Source organism: Panulirus ornatus, chromosome 29 (assembly GCF_036320965.1).
Source record: "Panulirus ornatus isolate Po-2019 chromosome 29, ASM3632096v1, whole genome shotgun sequence".
NCBI lineage: Eukaryota > Metazoa > Arthropoda > Malacostraca > Decapoda > Palinuridae > Panulirus > Panulirus ornatus.
In genome coordinates, this window is record NC_092252.1 from 10,475,067 (window position 1) to 10,497,417 (window position 22,351).

At 46.4% G+C, this 22,351-nt stretch overlaps 2 protein-coding genes across 2 annotated transcripts; both read left to right on the top strand.

Moving 5' to 3' along the window:
* The first annotated feature begins 747 nt into the window (after positions 1-747).
* LOC139758084 (uncharacterized) lies at positions 748-12,184 on the top strand. Its single transcript, XM_071679166.1, has 2 exons — positions 748-873; positions 9,582-12,184. Exons 1-2 carry the CDS (start codon positions 756-758, stop codon positions 10,502-10,504), a joined length of 1,041 nt encoding a protein of 346 aa, XP_071535267.1. The 5' UTR covers positions 748-755; the 3' UTR covers positions 10,505-12,184.
* A 6,373-nt stretch (positions 12,185-18,557) lies between these two features.
* Positions 18,558-21,937, top strand: LOC139758085 (uncharacterized). Its single transcript, XM_071679167.1, has 2 exons — positions 18,558-18,727; positions 20,910-21,937. Exons 1-2 carry the CDS (start codon positions 18,592-18,594, stop codon positions 21,350-21,352), a joined length of 579 nt encoding a protein of 192 aa, XP_071535268.1. The 5' UTR covers positions 18,558-18,591; the 3' UTR covers positions 21,353-21,937.
* Positions 21,938-22,351: the final 414 nt, after the last annotated feature.

Consider the following 22,351-nt stretch of genomic DNA (forward strand, 5'->3'; position numbering starts at 1 on the left):
TACGCAGTGCACCCAGTGTTTACGAAACACTTAGAGAGCTAGAATGAGGAAGCCTTAACGTCTGTGTAATAGATTGTATAACTGGCTGACGTTTGACAAACATTCTTTGCAGCACTTTCGCCACATCACGATCTGATGGTACCTAATGGGCTCTGTTATACTGCTCATAACTTCCTCATTTCTCCCCTAGGTGTTTTGGCGTAAGATAACGAGAAGGAAATCACTCTTTGTCTGCAGCACATCTATCAGGCCCAGACTTCAGTCGCTATCAGTCAGACTTCAGTCAGTAGCGACGAACACTCTCGTTAAAGCGGAACTCCTGAAGTCATGGACGGGGTCTCTCCCAGGGGGGCGGCGTAGGACCCATAGATGATTGTACTGCTCCAAATTCTCACGATGAATGAACGACCTGTCTGCACAAGACTTCTGGTAGCTGACCCAATTCTTTAATCCCTCCGTCTCGCCGCAGTTGTGTCTACAGTGTATGAGAATGACCTTTTGAAGGACAATACAGCTGCAGCTTTGTACCATACGATGAAAGAGAGACCGCTGCGTCGAAAGGAGGAACTGTGCCATCATTGTTTTCGTTCCTCCCCTGAGCACATAACTGGCCTAAGTCATGTAGTATACTATCCCATACAACGCCTCCTCCATGCCATAACGTTCGGAACAATGTATGGGACTTGCTAGAGGCGTTAATGCCTCATATGTTTATGTAGGGGCCAGAGGTGAGGAGCGGGTATATAAAGTTGGTTATGAGGCTGGAGGTTCAGTTGAGTGGTGTCGCTGGCGTGATGATGTTGGCATTGCAGCTCGTGGCGGCCGCGGCCGTGTTCCTCAGCGTCGCTACAGCGCAGATGTCTGTAATACTAGGTAGGTCCTCGCATACCTTCAAAGTGATACACCTTAGCTCCACGAGGAATCATAATACACGAGTGAGAGTCTGAAAAACAAAATGGTCCATCTAGCACTTTGTATGTACGCATTCTGTCGACGAGAGTGACCCCGAGAGGACTCAACGTGAGGAAGAGGATGGTCGACTACTGCTGCTGGTGGTGGTGGTGTCGACAGCTCGCTGCCGAGTCCGGAAACCTACATCACGAAGACGTCAGCAGATGAAGGCGAAGATGTACTGAGCTCTGGTCTCGGCCGCGGAAGTGGGGCACTCATGGGGGCCGTCCCCATCAACACCCTCCCTCTTACCATCCCTTGCTCATGATGCCTGTCCACCGCCGTTGAGGAGGGTATTATCTGCGTATGTTCGCTGTAGGATGGCCAGAGGGATGTAGGATGCTTGACCACCGCCCGTCCTCCTCTTCCCTCTCCCCCTTTAAAAAAAAAAAAAAAAAGAAAGGCGGGAAAAAGGTAGTACTTTAGAAGCTCATACGATGACACGCCAGAAAGTATTATTGCCGATGGTCGTGTGAGCCGAGATCCATGTCCTGCGGGCACCCACACTGGTTTTTATTGTCCACGTCCTGCCTCCCACACACACACACACACACACACACACACACACACACACACACACACACACACACACCCGCTGACCTGATCGTCCCCGTGCACACCTCATGATACCAGCCAGCGACCTGGTGACGGACGTGACCCGCAGGAGGGCGCGCTTCATGACTCTGAGGGGGGTGACCTGGTGCGCTAAGAGTGACCTGACGCTGACAGTTGTATGCCGATGAGGGTGACCTTATGTTGTTAGGGTGACCCTGAGATGCCGTGACCTCTTTTGGTGACGGCGCGGTGGCTGGGACTGAGTCGATGGTGGGGTGGCTAGGCATTGGGGTGACTTGATGCTGGGGATTATATAACGTTGCGGTGACCTGACGCCGACGCACGTTCTCCCATGGACTTGACAAGGCCTCTGAAGTGGCTCGGTGCTGAGGTGACCTGGTGAGGGTGGGTGTGACGTGAGGTTAGGAGTGGCTCAGGAAGTGTAGTGGAAGTGGGACTGACTTCATGCACAGACGGGTCCCTGCCTCTGCTGGTAACCTGGTGGTGGAGGGGGGTCACGACACGTCGCTGGGTACTGAACTGATCGGTCCTAGGAATGACTTGTTACTGGTTCTGGCCTGCCGCTGGTGGCTAGTTTGACCTGGTGCTGTCGATTGCTCGGCAGCGCACTGGTATTTGGTGTGACCAGTCACTGATTGTGACCTGGTACACGTTAAAGCCTACTCTGGCTGCGACCTGTGGTGGTGGGGACATGAGAAAAGGGGGTCACTAGGACTACGTGTTTCCTGGTACAAGTGGAGAATACATGCTTGAGATGACCTGACACTGGGAGTGAACTAGTTCTAACTGTCACCTGGTTCTAGGAATAAGGACTGGCAAAGAGATAGTAGTCAACCAGAGATCTGACTCCACTCCATCTGCACATATACAAAAGGTACTTCAAACAGAAGTGTCGCTTGTCCACTCGCGTGGATGAACCCAGTGAGTGGCGGGTTCACTGTGGCTGAGAAGTCCAATCTTTTGTTCTCAAGTTGCCAGCACTACTGCAGGTTAGGACCGCTGCGCAAATTCACCTTTTCGCTAAAGACGCAGGTTCCCAGAGGAGAGTGAGTGCGTGAACCAGTCAGTGCGTAGGGTGAGTGTTTGAACTCTCACCCGACAGAGTGAGTGCATGAACTATTCGCCAAATGGGGTGTGTGCTTGAAGCCCCTCACTCCATACAGCGAGTGCACAAACCACTCGGTACATAGGTTAAGTGCATGATTGAATCGCTACGAGAGGGTGAGTTTGTAAACCAGCCCCTACGTAGGGTGAACTCATGAACCAGTCGCTACATAGGTTGAGTTCATAAACCAGCCACTACATGGGATAAGCGCATAAACCAGTCGCTAGAAAGGTTAAGTGCATTAACCAGTTGCTACATGAGAGTGAGTTAACCGTTGTGTCATTGAGCACATACACAGTAATGACTTGACAAGCATTAAACAACAGCCCTTCCAACCCGCTATTAAGTATTACTTAATTAGACGTATAACCATCTGAAACTAAACTTCCCAGGCATGTAGGAGTTACACTTTCTCCTTCGTGTTCTGGAATCTGTCCATCTCTGTCACACCACAAACACAGATTCAGTGTATCACATGACCCGTCAAACCCAAGGTGTAACTCCCATACTGAAGACACTGGCGTGCGGTGGTCAGTGATGAAGTCCACCAATCTAACGGACGCTGGCTCGAATCCCATTTAGGGCAGCCGGGTCACATCCAGCCCAACTGCCCTTTGAGAATGGTCGATCAGTGAGTTCCTGGCGTAAGCTGAAGTGCATGCGTAGGGTATGTGTACAAAGGTAAGAGGTGGGGAGGACACAAGTGTATAACTCTCTCCCCCTTATATCCAGAAAAGGTAATCACGAAAGGTAGTCACATACATGTTTATGTGTAATTACCTCCCCCCCCTTTTTTTTTTACTGTGCTGGGAGGGAGTGCTTCACTCCTGGGGCACCATTCCTTGAACTTTCTCTGTCATCTCGCAACTTTCTGATCTATGTTTACCGTCCGCATTTACACCTTCTTAACGCACCTCATTCCAGTCATCCACTGCTGATGCAACAGCATTTCTATACATCTTCTTCCTAACGAATGTCTCCTGTAATTTCATTTTATAGCCTCTCTATCACTCGAAGAACTTTTCACTTTTGGTTTGATCTTACTGAATTTAAAGTAGTATGATCAGGTCACCCTTTACTCATCTCTCGTCCCAATCTCACTGTAACTCACTCACCCCTCTTAATTCTGGTACCATCTTCCTTGCCCTCCTCTTTCCCAGTCCTTTTGTGTGTGTGTGTGTGTGTGTGTGTGTGTGTGTGTGTGTGTGTGTGTGTGTGCTTCTTTACGTGGTGTCACCAAACCTGAGAAGCATATTTTTTTTTTTTTTAGGCCTAAGTAAGGATGTGTACAGTTTGCTGAAGATTTTCTTACCCATGCACTGTAATGCGAGGCTTCTCTCTAGTCGTCAGCAGACATTTCGTCTCGCCTACAGTTTCCCCTAAGGGTGGAGGTTCGTACCGAGGCCACCATGCACCGTGTTCTAGCCACATTACTCGGCATTCTCTCCGTTTGACTCGGATCATCGGCCACGTAACGAACCATCCTTGTTGTTTAGGTCCCCCTTGTAAAAAAAGCTGATGTCGTCCTTAGTACTTCCCTCATGGCCATGGCCTTATCTGCAGATATATTCAGGTATGAGTCCAGTTGTTTTAGTTTAAGTCGTTTCACATAGATCATGAAGAGCATCCACGAGTCTAGGGCCAGTGGTGACTTCAGTCCAATTGTGTATTTGCTAATTTGTAATTACCTTATTGTATTATGCTTGGAGGGATTTTTACACTCTCGTAGGGCCCCCACGTGTGTGTGTGTGTGTGTGTGTGTGTGTGTGTGTGTGTGTGTGTGTGTGTGTGTGACATCTGTTTATAACTATCTATTTGTACTGTACAGTGAGGGAGTTTCACGCTCGTGGGGCCTCGTCTCTCAAACCTTCTCCAGTAGCATACAGACTATGAACTTTTGCATGCGCCCTGTATATACCTACAGTTTCGTAATTCAGTTTATTCCATTCATTCACCAGTGTTGCACCGTGAAATGACTTCTTTGCATGCTTCTCTTTTTGATTAGTTCCTCGCTCATCTTCATGTTATCTCCCCTGGTTGTTCTGTCCTTTCATCCTTTCGAAGAACTTTTCACTGTCTGCGTCATCAGTGTTGTTTTCGAGCTTTGAAGGCTGTGATAAGGTCACCCTTGAGTCTTCTGTCATCCGTGACTGGGGAATATAAGGTCTCTAGCTCTTCCCTCTAACTCGTCTCGCTTGGTTCTGGGTGTCATCTTTGTTACCTTCCTCTGGACTTTCTCTGTTAGCTTCATTATCAGCTCTAGGTTTGGTGACCAGACTTTGAGAAGCATATTGTAGCTCTTGCCTTCTGTGGGACGCGAAGAGCTTGCCGACTATATCCTTATCCACGAACTTAATTGCTGTCTCAAATATTTGCCACAGGACGGCATATATTCGTATGGCAGGACTCTGGCAACAGGTTGAAGACAATGTTGATTCCAGTCTCTCTCACGAGTAATCCATGGACGCGCGATTTATTCTTTCATCACAAGAGTTGCAGCCCTGCACAGGCGTTTCTCATCTGGAACTAACGGTAATGAAAGAAGGTGAGAAATGGATATTCATGTTCCAGGAGCCTTCGAATATAACCAGCGTATCACCAGGGAAATGACTGTGACTCCATTCACCATGACCTAACCTGGAGGGTTAAGGTTTTGACCAGATAGGAAAAGAGAGTCTTACTCCCTTCGCAGGGGTGTTGGAGTCGTACCTAGAACCATTTTACAGACTGTGTGTACTCTGATCGTTGGTCTTTACTCCCAGTCTAGCTTCATCTATAGCCATATACGTACGTACCATGCATAGATCCTACTCATTTTTACCCTCCATTCTCATCATCTATCTCTTCCTCTGCCTCCTTCGTAGTATAGACCTTCGATTACAACCATGAAAGGCCCCAGCAAGCTTTTGGCCTCGCTCTCCGATGTGGATTACGATGAAACCCAGAAATCATGCCTGTGTTTGCTGTGAATGGGAGCGAGGACATGACGATTACCGTTCATCTTCACTGTTCTTCGTGGTCTTACATGTTATACCTTTCTCTTTGTTTAATACCAACTGGCTAGTGATCGCTGCTAATGTTCCTCTCCTTTCGGAGACTCAACTTTCTAATGATGCTTCCAGTGCTCCTACTCTCATCGTCAACCATCGTTCACGGTTCCGCTTCAGAGCAGAAGTTTTATGCTTGAACATGAACACCTCGCACACCTTGAGCGTCCAGACTTGTGTGATGTCATCTGGTCTCAATCTCCCAGCTACCGCTCTTTTCCTCTCTTTCACCTACTGCTCTCCCGACTCCATTATTATTTGTATGAATTTCTTTGTCTCAATTCCTGCCAGAATATCCCGTACCATCCTTTCTCTCCCTTAGGCCGGGTGAGGGTCCTCTGCATAGGACATTTCAATGTACATCATAGAGAATAGTTAGAATCCTCCCACGTAGATGGTGGTAGGGGGTTGAATCAATTATATTTTCCGTTCTCACTAATGTGAAACAGATTAGCATCCACCCTTCGCATATTCCACACCGTTACGACTACTCTTCCAACAGTCTGGTTCTGTCTCTCACCTCAAGTCACTCACGGTACAGTCTCATCTTGGATCAGTTCACTGGCCCACTCTTATGGATGTCTCCTCATTAACAGCACATCCTCCTTCCAGCTTCCCTCTCCAAACGTCAACATGAGCACTTCATTCATGCTAAGTGGATTGACCTAAGGAGCTCCTTGTTTTGCATGCCTTTGAGAAAATTATTGCTTCTCCTCAGGCGATGCTTCTGTCTCTGTTGATCACAAACCAGAGATTATATGGAGGCATTGACATTTCCCTCAGACGATGTCTCCCTCTAGTTCGTCGTTCATATATCCCCGGTCATAAGCCCGTTGGTCAAGGGACCCGGTATATTGGACAGGGGGAAAAACTCTCTTTCCTCCTACTCGCATTCATCCAGAAATCATTGCGCACATGCCATGCGCGAGGCAGCACCGCATCTCTCCATCTCTTTATAATTCTCTGCAAATCTTTATGCTCCATTTACGTCTCGTCTCGTCTCGTCTCGTCGTCTCTGTAATCGCGGATTTGGACGGGATTTTCCCAGCGGGGGAGCCTAGTTCGTTTCTGTGCCTTTAAAACCCAGTTTCCCTTTATTTATTTCCTTTTTCTATCCCTCCCCCCTCATAACTTTGCTCCTTTGACGGCTCTTGTGCTTCCACTACTTAATACCGTAGATATCCTTGATCTAACTGCAACATCTAACTTATTTCAGAAACCCCCACATATGGCAGAGATTACTTACTTATTCGGTCTCTTCAGAATGATTGGGAAGCCTGAGCAGATGTGTACGGTTTATCTCCTCTGAGTGACAGGTGCTCCGATTGTACTAAGGGCTATCTCGTCCTTGTAAGGAATACTACTGCTCTCTCTCTCTCATATATATATATATATATATATATATATATATATATATATATATATATATATATATATATATATATATATATATATATATATATATATATATATAATCTTGGAAGGTTGTTGTGACTCTTCTTCATGAGTTAGTCAAGTTTAAACTAACCCAGCTACCAACTCCCGCGGTCTGACCCCCCAGATTTGATCCACTTGTGGTACATCGTTAGTTTTGGGTCCTCTTTTCCCCGCCCCCAACTCTCATAGATATTACTAGGGTTCTTGCACCCGAGAACTGGCTGCCTGTGCGACCCTGCAATTAGCTGCAACCAAATATCACTCGACAAGTTACTGCATTCCATGATTATTCTGTTGCCGTTGGCAGCTGGAGGTGGACCGTTCTGATGTCGCTTCTTTTTACTTCACTGCTAAACCTTGAAATTAATGACCACTTAGTATTATCTCTTGTAAAAAGAAAGAAAAAAGAAAACGCGGTTTTCATTTCCTCTAAAACTCATGACTGTTTAGTTTCTTCCTTCTCCACTTTTCTATCTTTTTAGGCTTCTTTTTTCTTTTCATTCAAGGCCTGGCCTTGCATTCACTTATCATCTCAAGCACGTTGATTAGATTTAATGTTACAGTGAGAGACGTAAGTGTCTTTGCTTCTGAAGACTCTGCTATTGACGGGTGTATTCTTTATGTGACACATCTCACGACGCCTGTGAATAAACATTTCATAATTTGCTTATCATTTCATGAAGTATAACAGCGTGGCTTGTGATATCATGAAGTATAACAGCGTGGCTTGTGATATCATGAAGTGTAACAGCGTGGCTTGTGATATCATGAAGTATAACAGCGTGGCTTGTGATATCATGAAGTATAACAGCGTGGCTTGTGATATCATGAAGTATAACAGCGTGGCTTGTGATATCATGAAGTATAACAGCGTGGCTTGTGATATCATGAAGTATAACAGCGTGGCTTGTGATATCATGAAGTATAACAGCGTGGCTTGTGATATCATGAAGTATAACAGCGTGGCTTGTGATATCATGAAGTATAACAGCGTGGCTTGTGATATCATGAAGTATAACAGCGTGGCTTGTGATATCATGAAGTATAACAGCGTGGCTTGTGATATCATGAAGTATAACAGCGTGGCTTGTGATATCATGAAGTATAACAGCGTGGCTTGTGATATCATGAAGTGTAACAGCGTGGCTTGTGATATCATGAAGTATACCAATGATATATATTCTGTTCGCGTTTTAATCTTTTTATACGAGTCAACAGTTTTTATCTTGAAAATAAAATAAAATATAGTTAGATATCTAAGACTATGGCTGTTATGTATCATATACATAACCGTATATTATTCCAGAGCGGTTTAGGAGGATTTTTGGGGTCAAAGATGTTCAACATGTCATCATATTTCTTAATTGTCCCAGCGTCAGGTTTTCGTGTCTGATTTGATAAAATTTCTGTTTAAAAGTTTTTTTTTCTAAGTTATTGAAGATCAGGAAACTTACAAGGATAGCGTTTACGATAAGAAAGGAATTGCCCGAATTTCTTTTTAAGTTCAGTACGACACAACTACGCATCTTGGACGATGTTATGTTATGAACGATTTGCTCGATATGTTCAAAACCCAATTACACAAAAGCAAACTATGTATTCAACATATTGATATTTCATGTTGTTTCATTTTCTTAAGAATATAAAGACTACTCGCGCTCTGTTTCTTGAAAATCTTTGTCTCATTCTCATATATAACACATGAGGTGAGGTGAATTACGTCTAAGACAGGCTTAGATTTGGTTTATAGAAGTTACCCCGTGATAGACCATCTAAGAGAGAATGGCGACCCCAAACTATTGTATTTGCTGCACTGATTTATTTTCTTTTCCCTCTTGATACCCTTCTTCGTTTCCTTTTGCTGTTTGTGATTCAAAGCTTTCTTTATTTTTTCAACAAGATAGTTATAATGTACATCATTAATTTCTATGTCTATTTCTTCTTTCGTTTTTCGTAATTAACTACGTTTTACTCGTTTCCCGTTTTAATCATGATTAGATCGAGCTGAGGTAACTAATTATTGTAAGATAACTGAATCTCGTTTAATAATTGTATCTCTTCTATGATCATATATATATATATATATATATATATATATATATATATATATATATATATATATATATATATATATATATATATATATATATTTTACAGGTGCAGTGGGCTTGGAAGTATGGCCCTCATACATAGTGAGAGTGCATGTTACTTTAAGAATTATGCTTGACACCTGAATAAGTTCAGAATTTTCCGGTTGTTGGCTGTTGCTTGACGTTGATGGCCATAAGAACCGTGGCTGTTGATGTGTCTGAAGCCCAGACAACCAACCAACTCGGCATCTGTAGACTTATTCAAGTTAAAAAGTCATTCTTTCCTCTGTTGCCATCCTTCTGTTGTGATGAAGTGGGATCCCTTTGACGTGTTGTAAAGATCTATTTTCATTTATGCCAACCATGTACCTCCAGATGACACTTCGAGAACACTTGATCAGTGGACGAGCGACGAAGACACTTCAGGGCGAGAATCTATGGCTACAGGTCCCCTGCTGGGCCTCCTGCAGTCTCACCATCAGGAGTACGAAGGGTCATCCTCTGGCGACTTCGTAGACCCAAGTGATTATCCCAGTCCCGATACCAATTTTCATCCTGAAGGCGACTTAGACCCCGGCGACCCCACGGAAAACGGCGACTACGACGAAGACGACGAAGACGACGATTACGAGAACGATCTCGACCTGGACTCTGAAGAGGACGAGGACGTGAGTAAGGAGACCCAGGCTAACAACGGCCGCGTGAAACGGAAAATAATGCTGGGCGGAGGTGGTAGCTACAGCGGCGTGAGCCGTCGGCGTGGCGGGGGAGACCCGTACGGCCGCCGTAGGGATAACCACAACTACCACGGCCCTGACTACGGCAGCTACTACGATTCCTGGCCTTACCGAGACAGGACCGATTTCGACTACAGCAGCACCTACAGCACCGCACAGACCACCAGTTCCTCCTCCGCCTTGGGCTCAAGCGCCTCTGACAACTCGAACTCAGGCGTGGTGTACGGCACCCCGGTGGGTTCATCGGCCTCTTCCATCACCGGAACATCGAGGTCGTCCGGCGTCCCGCGCTCGTACGGCAACGTGCGTTCCTCCCTCATCGAGCCCGATGTACCCAGCACTTCGGGAAGAAAGAGCAAGACAGGTCGACGCGAAATCAAGAAAAAGATGTCCAAAATACTGAAGTGGGAGATCGCTGAGTACGCCATTAAGCACGGGACTCACCGGGCAGCAGAGCACTACGCCGAAATCGTCGACCGGAGACTCACACCGAAAAAGATCGAGAAGTTCGTGAATCGTTACCAGAAGAGGCGTCAGAAAACCCAGAAACGCAAGATGTAGAATCGTTTCTGAAATACAGTAGAGGATTCGGAAGGATGCCAGGCCCAGAGGCAGCTCTTGATTACTGTAGTTAGGCAAGTCTCCACGTGTTCTAACACAGCCGATTTGCCTCCCAATGGATCTTGTGACGATCCGGTCATCTGAAGGTTCTTCGGGTACTTGCTTTGAGTCTTCGAAGCGGCAGACTCGACTCTTTTGAGTACTAGCAAAAGGTGAGTGTGAAGCATTACCAGGGACGATGTTTCATTCTCATCCTTGCATGTATGTATAATTTATGATATTAGGTGTAATGATACCTCACAGAACTGTAGTACCTGTATCTTTACTGCTAAAAAACTGCAATATATGCGTATGTTTTACCTTTAATGACTGTCGGCTTTTGTGTGGTAGAGAGTTGGAATTACACGTAAAATATAAGATGATTTTGTTGCTGAGGTTTATTTACTGAACTGTCAGTCGACGGCACAGGAATGCCCCTGTCTCTCTCTCTCTCTCTCTGTCTCCCATCTCTTATGTGATCTTCAGCCTTAAGAAAAACAATAAAACAACAACTTCTACCTCGTCCTCGATGTATTGGTAGAGCTTCTGACGAGAGCTAGCTTGCTTGCTTGCCTGCCTCCCTTGCGGCCGACTGACGTTGATGTAGGTTTAGTGATCTGTATACGCATGCCTGCTTCACGTGTCCGTGTGTTCTGCTGAACATGTTGTGTTGATGATGATCGAGAGCTGAGGTTGTCAAAGAGTGTCGACGACTTTCCCCCCGCTTCCTACCCAGACCTGGAAGATCATTAATGTGATACCGTTGACGCTTTGAAGGTTCGTGTAGGGGTCGTGTGGCCAGCACTGTTCCATCATTTCTCTCCAGAATCCAGCAAGGTGATTGTAGTTGCTTCACTTCAGGTGGATTTCTGTACATTACGGAGAGTATAGGGAAAAGAGGATATTCTTTTTGTAAAGGTGACGAGTATGCACTCATGTACTGCATGTAGCTCACATTGTGATGGTAATAAGCAGAAGTAACGTATATGATATTCACATTATCTTAAACTGTAGAAAGAGAGGCAAAAGGTTTCATGTTAGTATTATGTTGTACTCTTCCTCAGTAGTTTCGTATTCTTAAGATATTTATACTGATAGCTTTGTTAAGTCAAACTTAATCAACTTCTTACCCGCTTAGGTTATGATGATTTAATCCCTTGGGCACAATGATGTAACCCCTCCCTCTCACTTCAAGTACCACTACACTCCTTCACGACGGTGATTAAACTTGTGATCATGATTAATAATGATAATAAAAAAAAGAATATGAGATGAGTGTTATGATGTTATACTCAGAAAACCGTGATTTTTAACCCCCCTTAAACTCACGAAGAGAGTGGATAACCTCCTTGCAAGACGCAGTGTTACGTCATCGTGAACAACCCATGCACTATGAATATGTTTCACGGGAGCGACAAAACTGGCTCTCCTAATTGTGTAGCTTAATGGCAATTGTAACTATATGATGCTTGTCCCCTCTTGGAAGGGAACAGCCCCTCTTTCTGTTACTGGTGATTAGAAGGGAACAACCCTCTCTCCCTGTTAACTGAATGATTAGTTTGGTATAGTTATGACATAGTGCTGCCAATAATTCCTTGGCTGACAATGTATATTTAGTAAAAAAATACTGGAGCAATGAAAGATCTTTTATCCTAATCGCAAAATATATTGACATTACCGCAGTATATATATATATATATATATATATATATATATATATATATATATATATATATATATATATATATATATATATACAATCCCTGGGGATAGGGGAGAAAGAATACCTCCCACGTATTCCCTGCATGTCGTAGAAGGCGACTAAAAGGGAAGGGAGCGGGGGGCTGGAAATCTTCCCCTCTCATTTTTTTTTTCTTAATATTCCAAAGGAAGGAACAGAGAAGGGGGCCGGGTGAGGATATTCCCTCAGAGGCCCAGTCCTCTGTTCTTAACGCTACCTCGCTGAGGCGGGAAATGGCGAATAGTATGAAAGAAAAAGATATATATATATATATATATATATATATATATATATATATATATATATATATATATATATATATATATATATATATATATATATATATATGTGTGTGTGTGTGTGTGTGTGTGTGTGTGTGTGTGTGTGTGTTTTCCAGTTCTATTCTTGCTCGTGGTCATACCTCAAAGCGAAAAGTCACCATGGCAAGGCTGTATCATTGGAGTGCGGGGGTCGTCAAAGTACTCCAAAGGAGTCTACATTTCCATGCCACTAGAAGTAGCGCAGCTTTGGGCTGTCGGAGCCCTTAGAAATATCTCACTGATAGTTGCTCCGGAATACCCTTCTCCAGGAGCATCACAGATGCATCGTTACTTTCCGTAGCAGGGAAATGATAAGACTCCGTTGGAGTGCGACATTCTTCAACGAGATCGTAGTCCAAGTGACACAGCCTCGCTAAAAGTGTAACCTCGAGCAGGCGGAGTTCGCTAGCACCCAATAGATGGAATTACGTCACCACATACCACACCTGAGACCCTTCGACATACGGCAAGAACAACTGTTGTCAAAGAAGCACACAGGTTAACTCTAGCCGACATAGGGCAAGAACACCTGCTACCAAGAAGCCACAGGTTCACTGTAGCCTAGCCTATGTCTGGCTTGCTCACAGCACGGGCGTAATATGGCAAATGGTGAGGGAGCCGTATGAATTCATGTCTACGTGTTCTACGTGTCACAGACCAGATGTGGGAACTCACGTTATGAAAGTGGTATTCCGAACATCATACCAAAGGAAGAAGGATTTTTACTGACTTCATTTCGACTTTGGAAATCCTGTCTGGTTAGAGAAACAAGCTTCTCATTGCAGTTGAATTCTCGGCCGTAAATTAGGAGAGGCTGCATAAAGCTTATGCAGTAGAGCCTTCAATCATTGGTTCAAGTGCTATTTAGTAAGATTTGATCTGGTAAATAAAAGATTTCATTATTCTTATGTATATCATTTTATTTATCTCATTATCTATTTTTTTTTTTTTTTTGCGTGAAAATTACCATTATGAAGAAGCTCCTGTCCAGAAGGGATATTTAGACTGTTGACCGATGAGTTATCTAGATACCTTCACACGACTGCAGGTAGCCTATCATAACCAAATGCAGGGGGAGCGTGTCCTCGGCTTTTAGCCACTTGATAATGACGTACACACACACACACACACACACACACACACACATATATATATATATATATATATATATATATATATATATATATATATATATATATATATATATATATATATATATATATGTATATGAAATCCGCTTACAGGACTTTCTGAATCCTAAAGACGACACATGGCACACTCCTGGTAAAGTAAGAAAAGGAAAAGTTATCTTAAGTATGTAGTGTAACGGCATGTGAGTGGTGGGATGGTGTTAGATGATGCAGACAGATAAACAAGAACTCCTTGCGGACCATAGCTTCATAGCCCGGCTTCATAGCCCAGTGGGGGTGCCAGAGCTTCGCTGCGGACGCTTTCATCAGCCGCCATGAATGCTACACGGCCATAGGGCTGATGCCACCAGGCGTATACCTTACTACGCAGGAGGGAAGTGCCCCCGAAGATGATGGGTCTGTCAGACGTTGGACTATGGTTGACAAATTATGTTTATAAGGTCAGACAGTTCGTCACTACTGGACCTACAGTGAGGTTTTTAAGGCACAAGGGGTCTTACTACTGTGAAAGCCTTCTGCTCCAAATGGTTTTGAGGCGCGAAGAGACCATTATTGGAATTTTGTAACAGTAGATGACCAGTGGAGAAGTGCCACATGGACACATCTCATTTCAAGGTACGAGGTAAATAAAACGCGTAAAATTGACTGTCATCCATTACATATTTTTACATTTCTGCCCATTTTCCACGTCTGTTGGGACCTGTGGATGAAACTGCGATTATCAACTTCCTCTACCGTGTCTTGAGTCCCCCCTGCACTGTACAGGTAAGGCGGGGCCTCTGTTGATCATCGCTTGGGAAGCTCCCTGTTGGTGCGGTTCCTGCCCGTTGAGTGCGCCATATCAGTGAACGCAGGCGCGCTAGGGAGGTACCAATCCCTCACATTTTGTGCGTTTCTCCGTGTGTTTGAGAGGCGTTATTTCATCTATTTTTTTTTTCTCGTGATAAGGATGATCGTCCCTAGAACAGCATATTCTTCTGCTCACCTCAGCAGCCCTCCTGGCTTGTGTTCTAAAAGCTGTGGAGCTGTTATAAAGTCGAAGAGGTGGTGGTGGCGCCTACCTCACCTCCACCCAGAGCTCCCCCATGGCTAGTTAGCTTATTTTCATGGGGAGTGAGGATCTGCTACCCATCCATGGATCTTTTAACCGTTGTATGGTAATGGATTTATCGACCATCAAGACACACACACAACGCAGTTGTACGATTGGCTGTCGCGTCAACGGTATATGAAGATTCCAGTCGTTATATTTGTAATGTACCAGCAATGGAATATATTCTCTTACGTATTGACCTGGGTCATAAGGTGGACGACTGCGTCGACCGTCTGAGGCTCCACGAGCATTGTTGCTTCAAAAACCGGGAGACGTTAGAGGTAGACCAAACCCATGGTCTGACTGGTGATCGATAGACGGAAGAGAGTGTCTGGCCTTAACTGGCTTGGGTGATAGATTGATAACAGTGAGTGTCTGGCCTTAACTGGCTTGGGTGATAGATAGATGACAGTGAGTGTCTGGCCTTAACTGGCTTGGGTGATAGATAGATGACAGTGAGTGTCTGGCCTTAACTGGCTTGGGAGCAGTAACCTTGCATGGATGCCTGGCCGACTGGACAAATCGCCAACTCCTGGAAACAAGAACCACAGCGCAGCCGCTCATGTTGTGAAGGCTGCGAGGCACAGGTTCTGCATTGTGCCGCCCTCCCCCTGCGTCAGTTTATAAGTAGATTTTGCTTATCTCAGCATATGTTTTATAAGTATATTGAGTGGAATACATATTTCTAAGAGTTGATAGATAGTCCATTTGGTGTACCAAAGACTTGGGTGCCAATCTTCACGCGGACGATGATGTCGTAGTGGGTCTGGATGAGAGAGGCGTGGGAAGACCAGGAACCACAAGTGATGATGAACGCGTCACCAGTAACATTACCACCAGAGGTAACGACGGAGCCAGTGTCATGCCCGAAGGACTCGTGAGTCACTGGACGTGAGGTCGACCTTCGAACCCACACAACCACCTCTCCCCCTACCCCCTCACACACACACACACACACACACACACACACACACACACACACAAACCCGTTGTGAGTGCAACATCGAACCCAGACGCCCACGCGCGGTGCCAGTAATAAAGCAGAGACCTCCTGGAACCTCCTCACTCGGCAGCGAGAGGGGAAACTACAGAGAATTCTTATTAGAAGGTAATGGAAGCGCGAACGAGGTAGTGAGGGCAGGGGCGATGGATGGCGCGCATGAGAGAGAGAGAGAGAGAGAGAGAGAGAGAGAGAGAGAGAGAGAGAGAGAGAGAGAGAGAGAGAGAGAGAGGTGTGTGTGTGTGTGCGGTGTTAACTCCCCGAGATAAGCCCCAGCAATAAAGGCGAGTTTCCTGACCTTTGTGTGAAGCGTTACATAATGCGGTGCCAGCTGGGTAATGGAGGACATCCGCCACGACCTCCGAGGTGTCACTGTTGCCACATTAGCGGCCGCGGTGGGTGATACTGTATCGAGGTGGAGAGGAGCGCTAGACCTGCCGATATACAACGGAGGGTTTCGACTTCGGGGCAGCCGCTTGCTGCTTGGGTGTGTGTGCGCGCGCGCGCGCGTGTGTGTGTGGGTGTGTGTGTGTGTGTGTGTGTGTGTTAGGTCTCTGTCGCAGGTTAAGTGACCGCCTGTAAGAGGAGGTCAGCTCGTGGTGGGGCGCGGAATGCCTTCCCTAAGGTGCATGAGTACCACGTGCAGTGTATGGGGTGCTCCAGCTGCATTAGAGTACCACGTGCAGTGCGTGTGTGTGTGTGTATGTCTGTGGTGCTCTGTATGCACTAGAGTACCGCGTGCAGTGTGTGTGTGGTGCTCCAGCTGCACGAGAGTACCATGTGCAGTGTGTGTGGTGCTCCAGCTACACTAGAGTACTACGCGTAGTGTTTGTGTGGTGCTCCAGCTCTACTAGAGTACCACGTGCAGTGCGTGTGTGGCTCCCGCTGCACAAGAGTACCATGTGCAGTGTGCGTGGTGCTCCAGCTGCACTAGATTACCACGTGCAGTGTGTGGTGCTCCAGCTGCACTAGAGTACCGAGTGCAGTCTTTGGTGCTCCAGCTGCACAAGAGTACCACATGTAGTGTGTATGGTACTCCAGCTGCACTAGAGTACCACGTGCAGTGTGTGGTGCTCCAGCTGCACAAGAGTACCACATGTAGTGTGTATGGTACTCCAGCTGCACAAGAGTACCACGTGCAGTGTGTGATGCTCCAGCTGCACTAGAGTACCGAGTGCAGTCTGTGGTGCTCCAGCTGCACAAGAGTACCACATGTAGTGTGTATGGGTACTCCAGCTGCACTAGAGTACCACGTGCAGTGTGTGGTGCTCCAGCTGCACAAGAGTACCACATGTAGTGTGTATGGTACTCCAGCTGCACTAGAGTACCACGTGCAGTGTGTGGTGCTCCAGCTGCACTAGAGTACCGAGTGCAGTCTGTGGTGCTCCAGCTGCACAAGAGTACCACATGTATTGTGTATGGTACTCCAGCTGCACTAGAGTACCACGTGCAGTGTGTGGTGCTCCAGCTGCACTAGAGTACCGAGTGCAGTCTGTGGTGCTCCAGCTGCACAAGAGTACCACATGTAGTGTGTATGGGTACTCCAGCTGCACTAGAGTACCACGTGCAGTGTGTGGTGCTCCAGCTGCACTAGAGTACCGAGTGCAGTCTGTGGTGCTCCAGCTGCACAAGAGTACCACATGTAGTGTGTATGGTACTCCAGCTGCACTAGAGTACCACGTGCAGTGTGTGGTGCTACAGCTGCACAAGAGTACCACATGTAGTGTGTATGGTACTCCAGCTGCGCTAGAGTACCACGTGCAGTGTGTGGTGCTCCAGCTGCACTAGAGTACCAGATGTAATGTGTGTGGTGCTCCTGCTGCACTAGGGTGTACCACGTGAAGTTCTGTGTGTGGTGCTCCAGCTGCACAAGTCATCCTGCTAATGGGAGTATAAGATCCCGTGCGCCTCTTTCTAACCCGGAGCCATAAATATACATGACGCTCCAGGCGTGCTATGACGCCTGTCCGTGAATGAGGAAATAAGGATAAGGGGGTGGCTGTTAAAGTAAACGGAGGAGGGGGGTGGGGTGATATGTGTGGGACAGGGAGGGAGGGGAAGGTGCGTCACATCTCTGACAAGACATCACCCCCCCCTGACCATGCCCCAGGTCGGGACTTGCTTCCCCTTCACCTATACCCCAGGACAAGACATCCTCCCCCCTAACCATGCCCCAGGTCGGGACTTCCTTCCCCCTTCACCTATACCCCAGGACAAGACGTCCTCCCCCCTAACCATGCCCAGGTCGGGACTTCCCCCCGCCTCACCATACCACAAGGCAAGAATTCCCCCACCTAACCATGCCCAGGTCGGGACACTTTCCCCCTCTCACCATACCCCAGGACAAGACATGCCTTCCTTCCTGTGTTTTTCGCTCGCGGGCGACCCGCGTCCACCGTCGGCGTTTTCGGCCAAGACGGACCAATTTGGCACTGCAGGATGTTATGGTTTAAGCACCCGCTCAGCGCCCTCCGTCATATCCTCTAACCCGCATTCTACTGTCGAGGACGTCACGCCGCAGCTGCCGCTTCCTGAGGCCGACCATAAAATTCCACGAATGTGGCTGTCTCCCGCCCTCTCTTAGCGGTAACCGGGGCTGGTATCCCCACCCCCGAGTTGTCGTCTGCGTCATTCATTCATTCTAGGAGGGAGATGATTACCCTTGTGGCGATGGGCGACCCGGAGGTATATAACGTTGGTGGAGGCGGCAGGGATTCAGTTGAGTCTTGCATTCTGCACCACGATGTCCAGGGTGGTGTTGGCGGTGGTGGTGGTCACCGCTGCCTGCCTCCCTCCGCTTTCTCTAACTCACCACCACGCACTTGAGTCGCCACCGTATGACCACCCTCCTGCCCCGCTCCGCCCGTTGCCTGCCTCAGGTGAGCGATAGTACCCACAGGTCACAGCACGGGCCACCGCGCACTTCACCACGCCCGGCGTGGTCCCCGTCCGCTATGCGGTCGCGAGTGGGTTTCGCCGGAGACCGGTCGCTCTGACATTCATTATGAAGCGGGGAAGACTGACTAGAAAACGCCGGAGGAAGAAAACTGTGGACGAAAAGCAGCGGTTCAGACAGTTGTGGGGCATGCCAGGTGCGGTAATAACACGCAGGTATGGTCAGCTGAACGGCAGCAAGTGAGGAAGCAAGTGTATGATACACGACAACAGTAGGCAAAGACAGTCAGCTGCTGTGCACCACGGCGACAGGTGGGACAGTCAGATGTGGCTAAACAGCAGCAGGACACCCGTGGCAAGCAGCAAGAACAGTAAAGAAAACGGAAAAAAAGAGATATAAACAGGTAGATTGTCTGTTGTAACCCACAACAACAGGTAAAAGAACCGTGGTAGATAAGAACATGTAAGGGAGTCATTGTATTCAAACAACTACAGGTAAGTTAGTTGTGTCAGGAACGGTGGCTTAGAATACGTCTGAGGTAAACAATGGCAGCAGATGAGACAGCAGATAAGAACCTTGTGTCAATGAACAGTAGATGATCAACAGCAGATAAGAGGGTCAGCTGTGGTAATGAACGGGTGGTAGGAGACTGTTCTGGCAACCATGGAAAGCAGATATAACTGTCAACTTTAAGTACACATCAACAGAAAACGGGACGGGATAGAAAGATTCAATAGTGTGTGGGATGAGACAGAAAGATAGAAAGATCCAGTAGGTTGTGGGATAGAACAGAAAGATTTAGTAGAGTGTGGGAGGGGACAAAGATTCAGGAGTGGATGGGATGGGACAGAATGATTGAGTAGTGTGTGGAACGAGAGAAAAAGATTCGATAGTATGTAGGACGGGACAAAAAGATTCCATAGTATGTAAGACGGGACAGAAAGATTCAGAACTGTGTGGGACGGGACAGAAAGATTCTGCAGTGTTGCGGATGAGACAGAAAGAGTCATCAGTGTGTAGGACGGGACAGAAAGATCAGCATTGTAGGGGACAGGACTGAAAGATTCAGTAGTATGTGGGACGAAACATATAGATTCAGAGGACGGAACACAGTATAGAAGTATAAGCAGTGTGCGGGACGGGACAGAAATAATCAGCAGTGTGTGGGACGTGTTATGTATTTCCTTTTTTCTTATATACCTCCCAAAAAAGTGCCCTGTTTGTGTGTAGGTTCCCTTAACATACCATTAAGTTTTCTCGTAGATTTGGGGAATGGTGCAAATCTGTTGTTTTATCACGTCACTGACATTATCTTTGTTGTATGAATTATTATTAAAGTATTATAAATATTATTGCTATTACTTTTCTGTATAAATAAGGGCTTGTTATGCTAGTACAATGATTTTGGGAGCGAGAGCTAAATTTCTGAAACGTAGATTTGCCTGCCCGACGTGCGCACTCGTTTCTCTATATAATCAGGTTGTATTGCGCTCATTATATTCATCATCTTTCCTCGATCATTTATTAAATCGAAGGTCAAAGGTATAGGCATTATCTGTAGACGGAAAGAGAGCATTATTTATGAGTGAATTTCAGTTTTGATGCGAATCAATGTTTCGGTGGCTCGTCCGTCATAACGTCCATCCATCTTGTGTTCAGATCATAATTTGTATTTTTGTTATTACTTGCAATGTATTGTTTGTTGGTTGTTACATGTGTATTAGTGATCCTGACCTACTTATTTATTGAAGTGTGATAAGAATAAATTTGGGTTTGGTGTTAGAAATGTTTCTCTCGACTTGTACCTAGAGGTAGCAGCGTCTACATAGCCTAGTGACTGACTTGTACCTAGAGGTAGCGGCGTCTACATAGCCAAGGTGGCTTAGGAGTAGTTGCGTAATGCCGAAGTGGACAGAGAAAGAGAGAAAAGGAGCTTAAGAACGTTGAATAAAGAAGGGGATGGAAGGTGGTGAGGTGGTGATCCGTTCTCAGCTTTTTCTAACAGTCACCTGCGATCCCGTAGATTTTTCTCCCTGTCTCCTGCCTTCCCGCATGATTGGGGAAACATCATACCCCGGGTCATGCTTCGTGTCGGAGCGAACGGAGCGTCACACTGTAAGTCAAAAGGAAATAATTCATGTCTAAAATTTCGTATCTGTCGACAGATGGAGTCGATTCCGGGCAGCCACCGACTCCAGCAGCGAGCGAAGGAAATTCACAGGGTAGCGTGGCCATGTCTACCCCGGTCAGGCAGGTAACACAGTCGCCAAGCACGGGACGCGAAAAGCGAGGACTCTATGACTATGGCACTCCTTGGGAACGTCGAGTCTACGGCCGACGTCAGACGCAAAACCGTCGCGGAAGGTGGCACAGCAGGAACAGGAGCCACAGATACCCGTATGGTCGTCGGCGTCAGCACCACAACTATCGCGGACCCGACTATGGTGACTCCTTCCACGAATCGTCCCACAAGTACAACAACGCTGGGTACGTGGACACCAGCGGGATTGATTCTCCTTCGAGGACCGTGTCCTTCGCCCAAGCCAAGGCCTCGGGCGTTTTGCGAACCTCCACCACCACCGGTGGCCACGCTGAAGGATCTGCTTAAGACCTTCAGTCATAGCAAAGCAGAAGGATCATCCTACATCAGGTTGATCCTACAGAAGATCACTTATGACATCACCAGATGTAGTACCCTATAGTACCTACGTCTTTTTTGGAAGACGTGACATTATATCCTTAGATTTTATCACATGTTTTCTGTTACACATGTGAAAGAAAACGTATCTTTGTATCCTTTGTAGCCTTAGATGTTCTGTGATTTTAGTTGGTGTTACCGAACTCCGCCTGGCACGGGGTTCAACCGCGAGTAGTCAAGGTCACCTTGGACGAGGTTGTGTTTCCGTCAATGGACGAAAGGTTGTTGTGTCTCGTCGAGGAGCTACTCATTCCAAGGGAGCCCATAATTTCCCTGCTACTGATTGTAGCGCTACCTCAAAGCTGCAGGAACCCTTTAAAAGGGGGTCCTGGGTTTATATGATAATATTAGCAATTATATTCTGTAATACTTAAGTATTAGTACTGCATTATGTTTAGTGTAAGGAAAACAAGAAAATCGATAAGAAAAAAAAAAAATAATGCCTCTGGTTCAGATATATATCTATTGACTCACAAAATATATCCTTACACAAAGGCCAGGAGTTTCAATGCCGTCACATATATATATCATTCAACACATCGTTGTGTAAATGTAGTTGTATTAATTCTCTTACACAACCTCTTATTCTAACATGCCAGCCTAATGTAGGCCGGGTGATTGAACCTCCGACTATCCTTGTGCTCTTGTGTCAGCGTCACTGTCAAGGGATCAGTGTGTGACCGTCTCGATGGCAGTGTTGTACTTCACAGTGAATCCATCCTGGATTTTCTCTCGACCCTTCACGGAGTGGTGATGAGCCTTCTGTATCCACTGGCTTGTGTCGTGTCATTCACGGTGTTTGATGATGGCGTAAAGTGTACGGAGAATTTTATGTTCGCGCTCCCTATGGAAGGGATGGACTGGTGTTTTACTTAATGAGTCAATACCTGAGCCATTAAGGGTTTAATT

Excerpts from the sequence above, each read along its gene's own strand:
- LOC139758085 (XM_071679167.1), top strand. The coding sequence starts at position 18,592 with ATGTCCAGGGTGGTGTTGGCGGTGGTGGTGGTCACCGCTGCCTGCCTC. Across the intron at positions 18,728-20,909 it reads CCGCCCGTTGCCTGCCTCAG|ATGGAGTCGATTCCGGGCAG; the intron begins GTGAGCGATAGT and ends ATCTGTCGACAG.
- LOC139758084 (XM_071679166.1), top strand. The coding sequence starts at position 756 with ATGAGGCTGGAGGTTCAGTTGAGTGGTGTCGCTGGCGTGATGATGTTG. Across the intron at positions 874-9,581 it reads GCAGATGTCTGTAATACTAG|ATGACACTTCGAGAACACTT; the intron begins GTAGGTCCTCGC and ends ATGTACCTCCAG.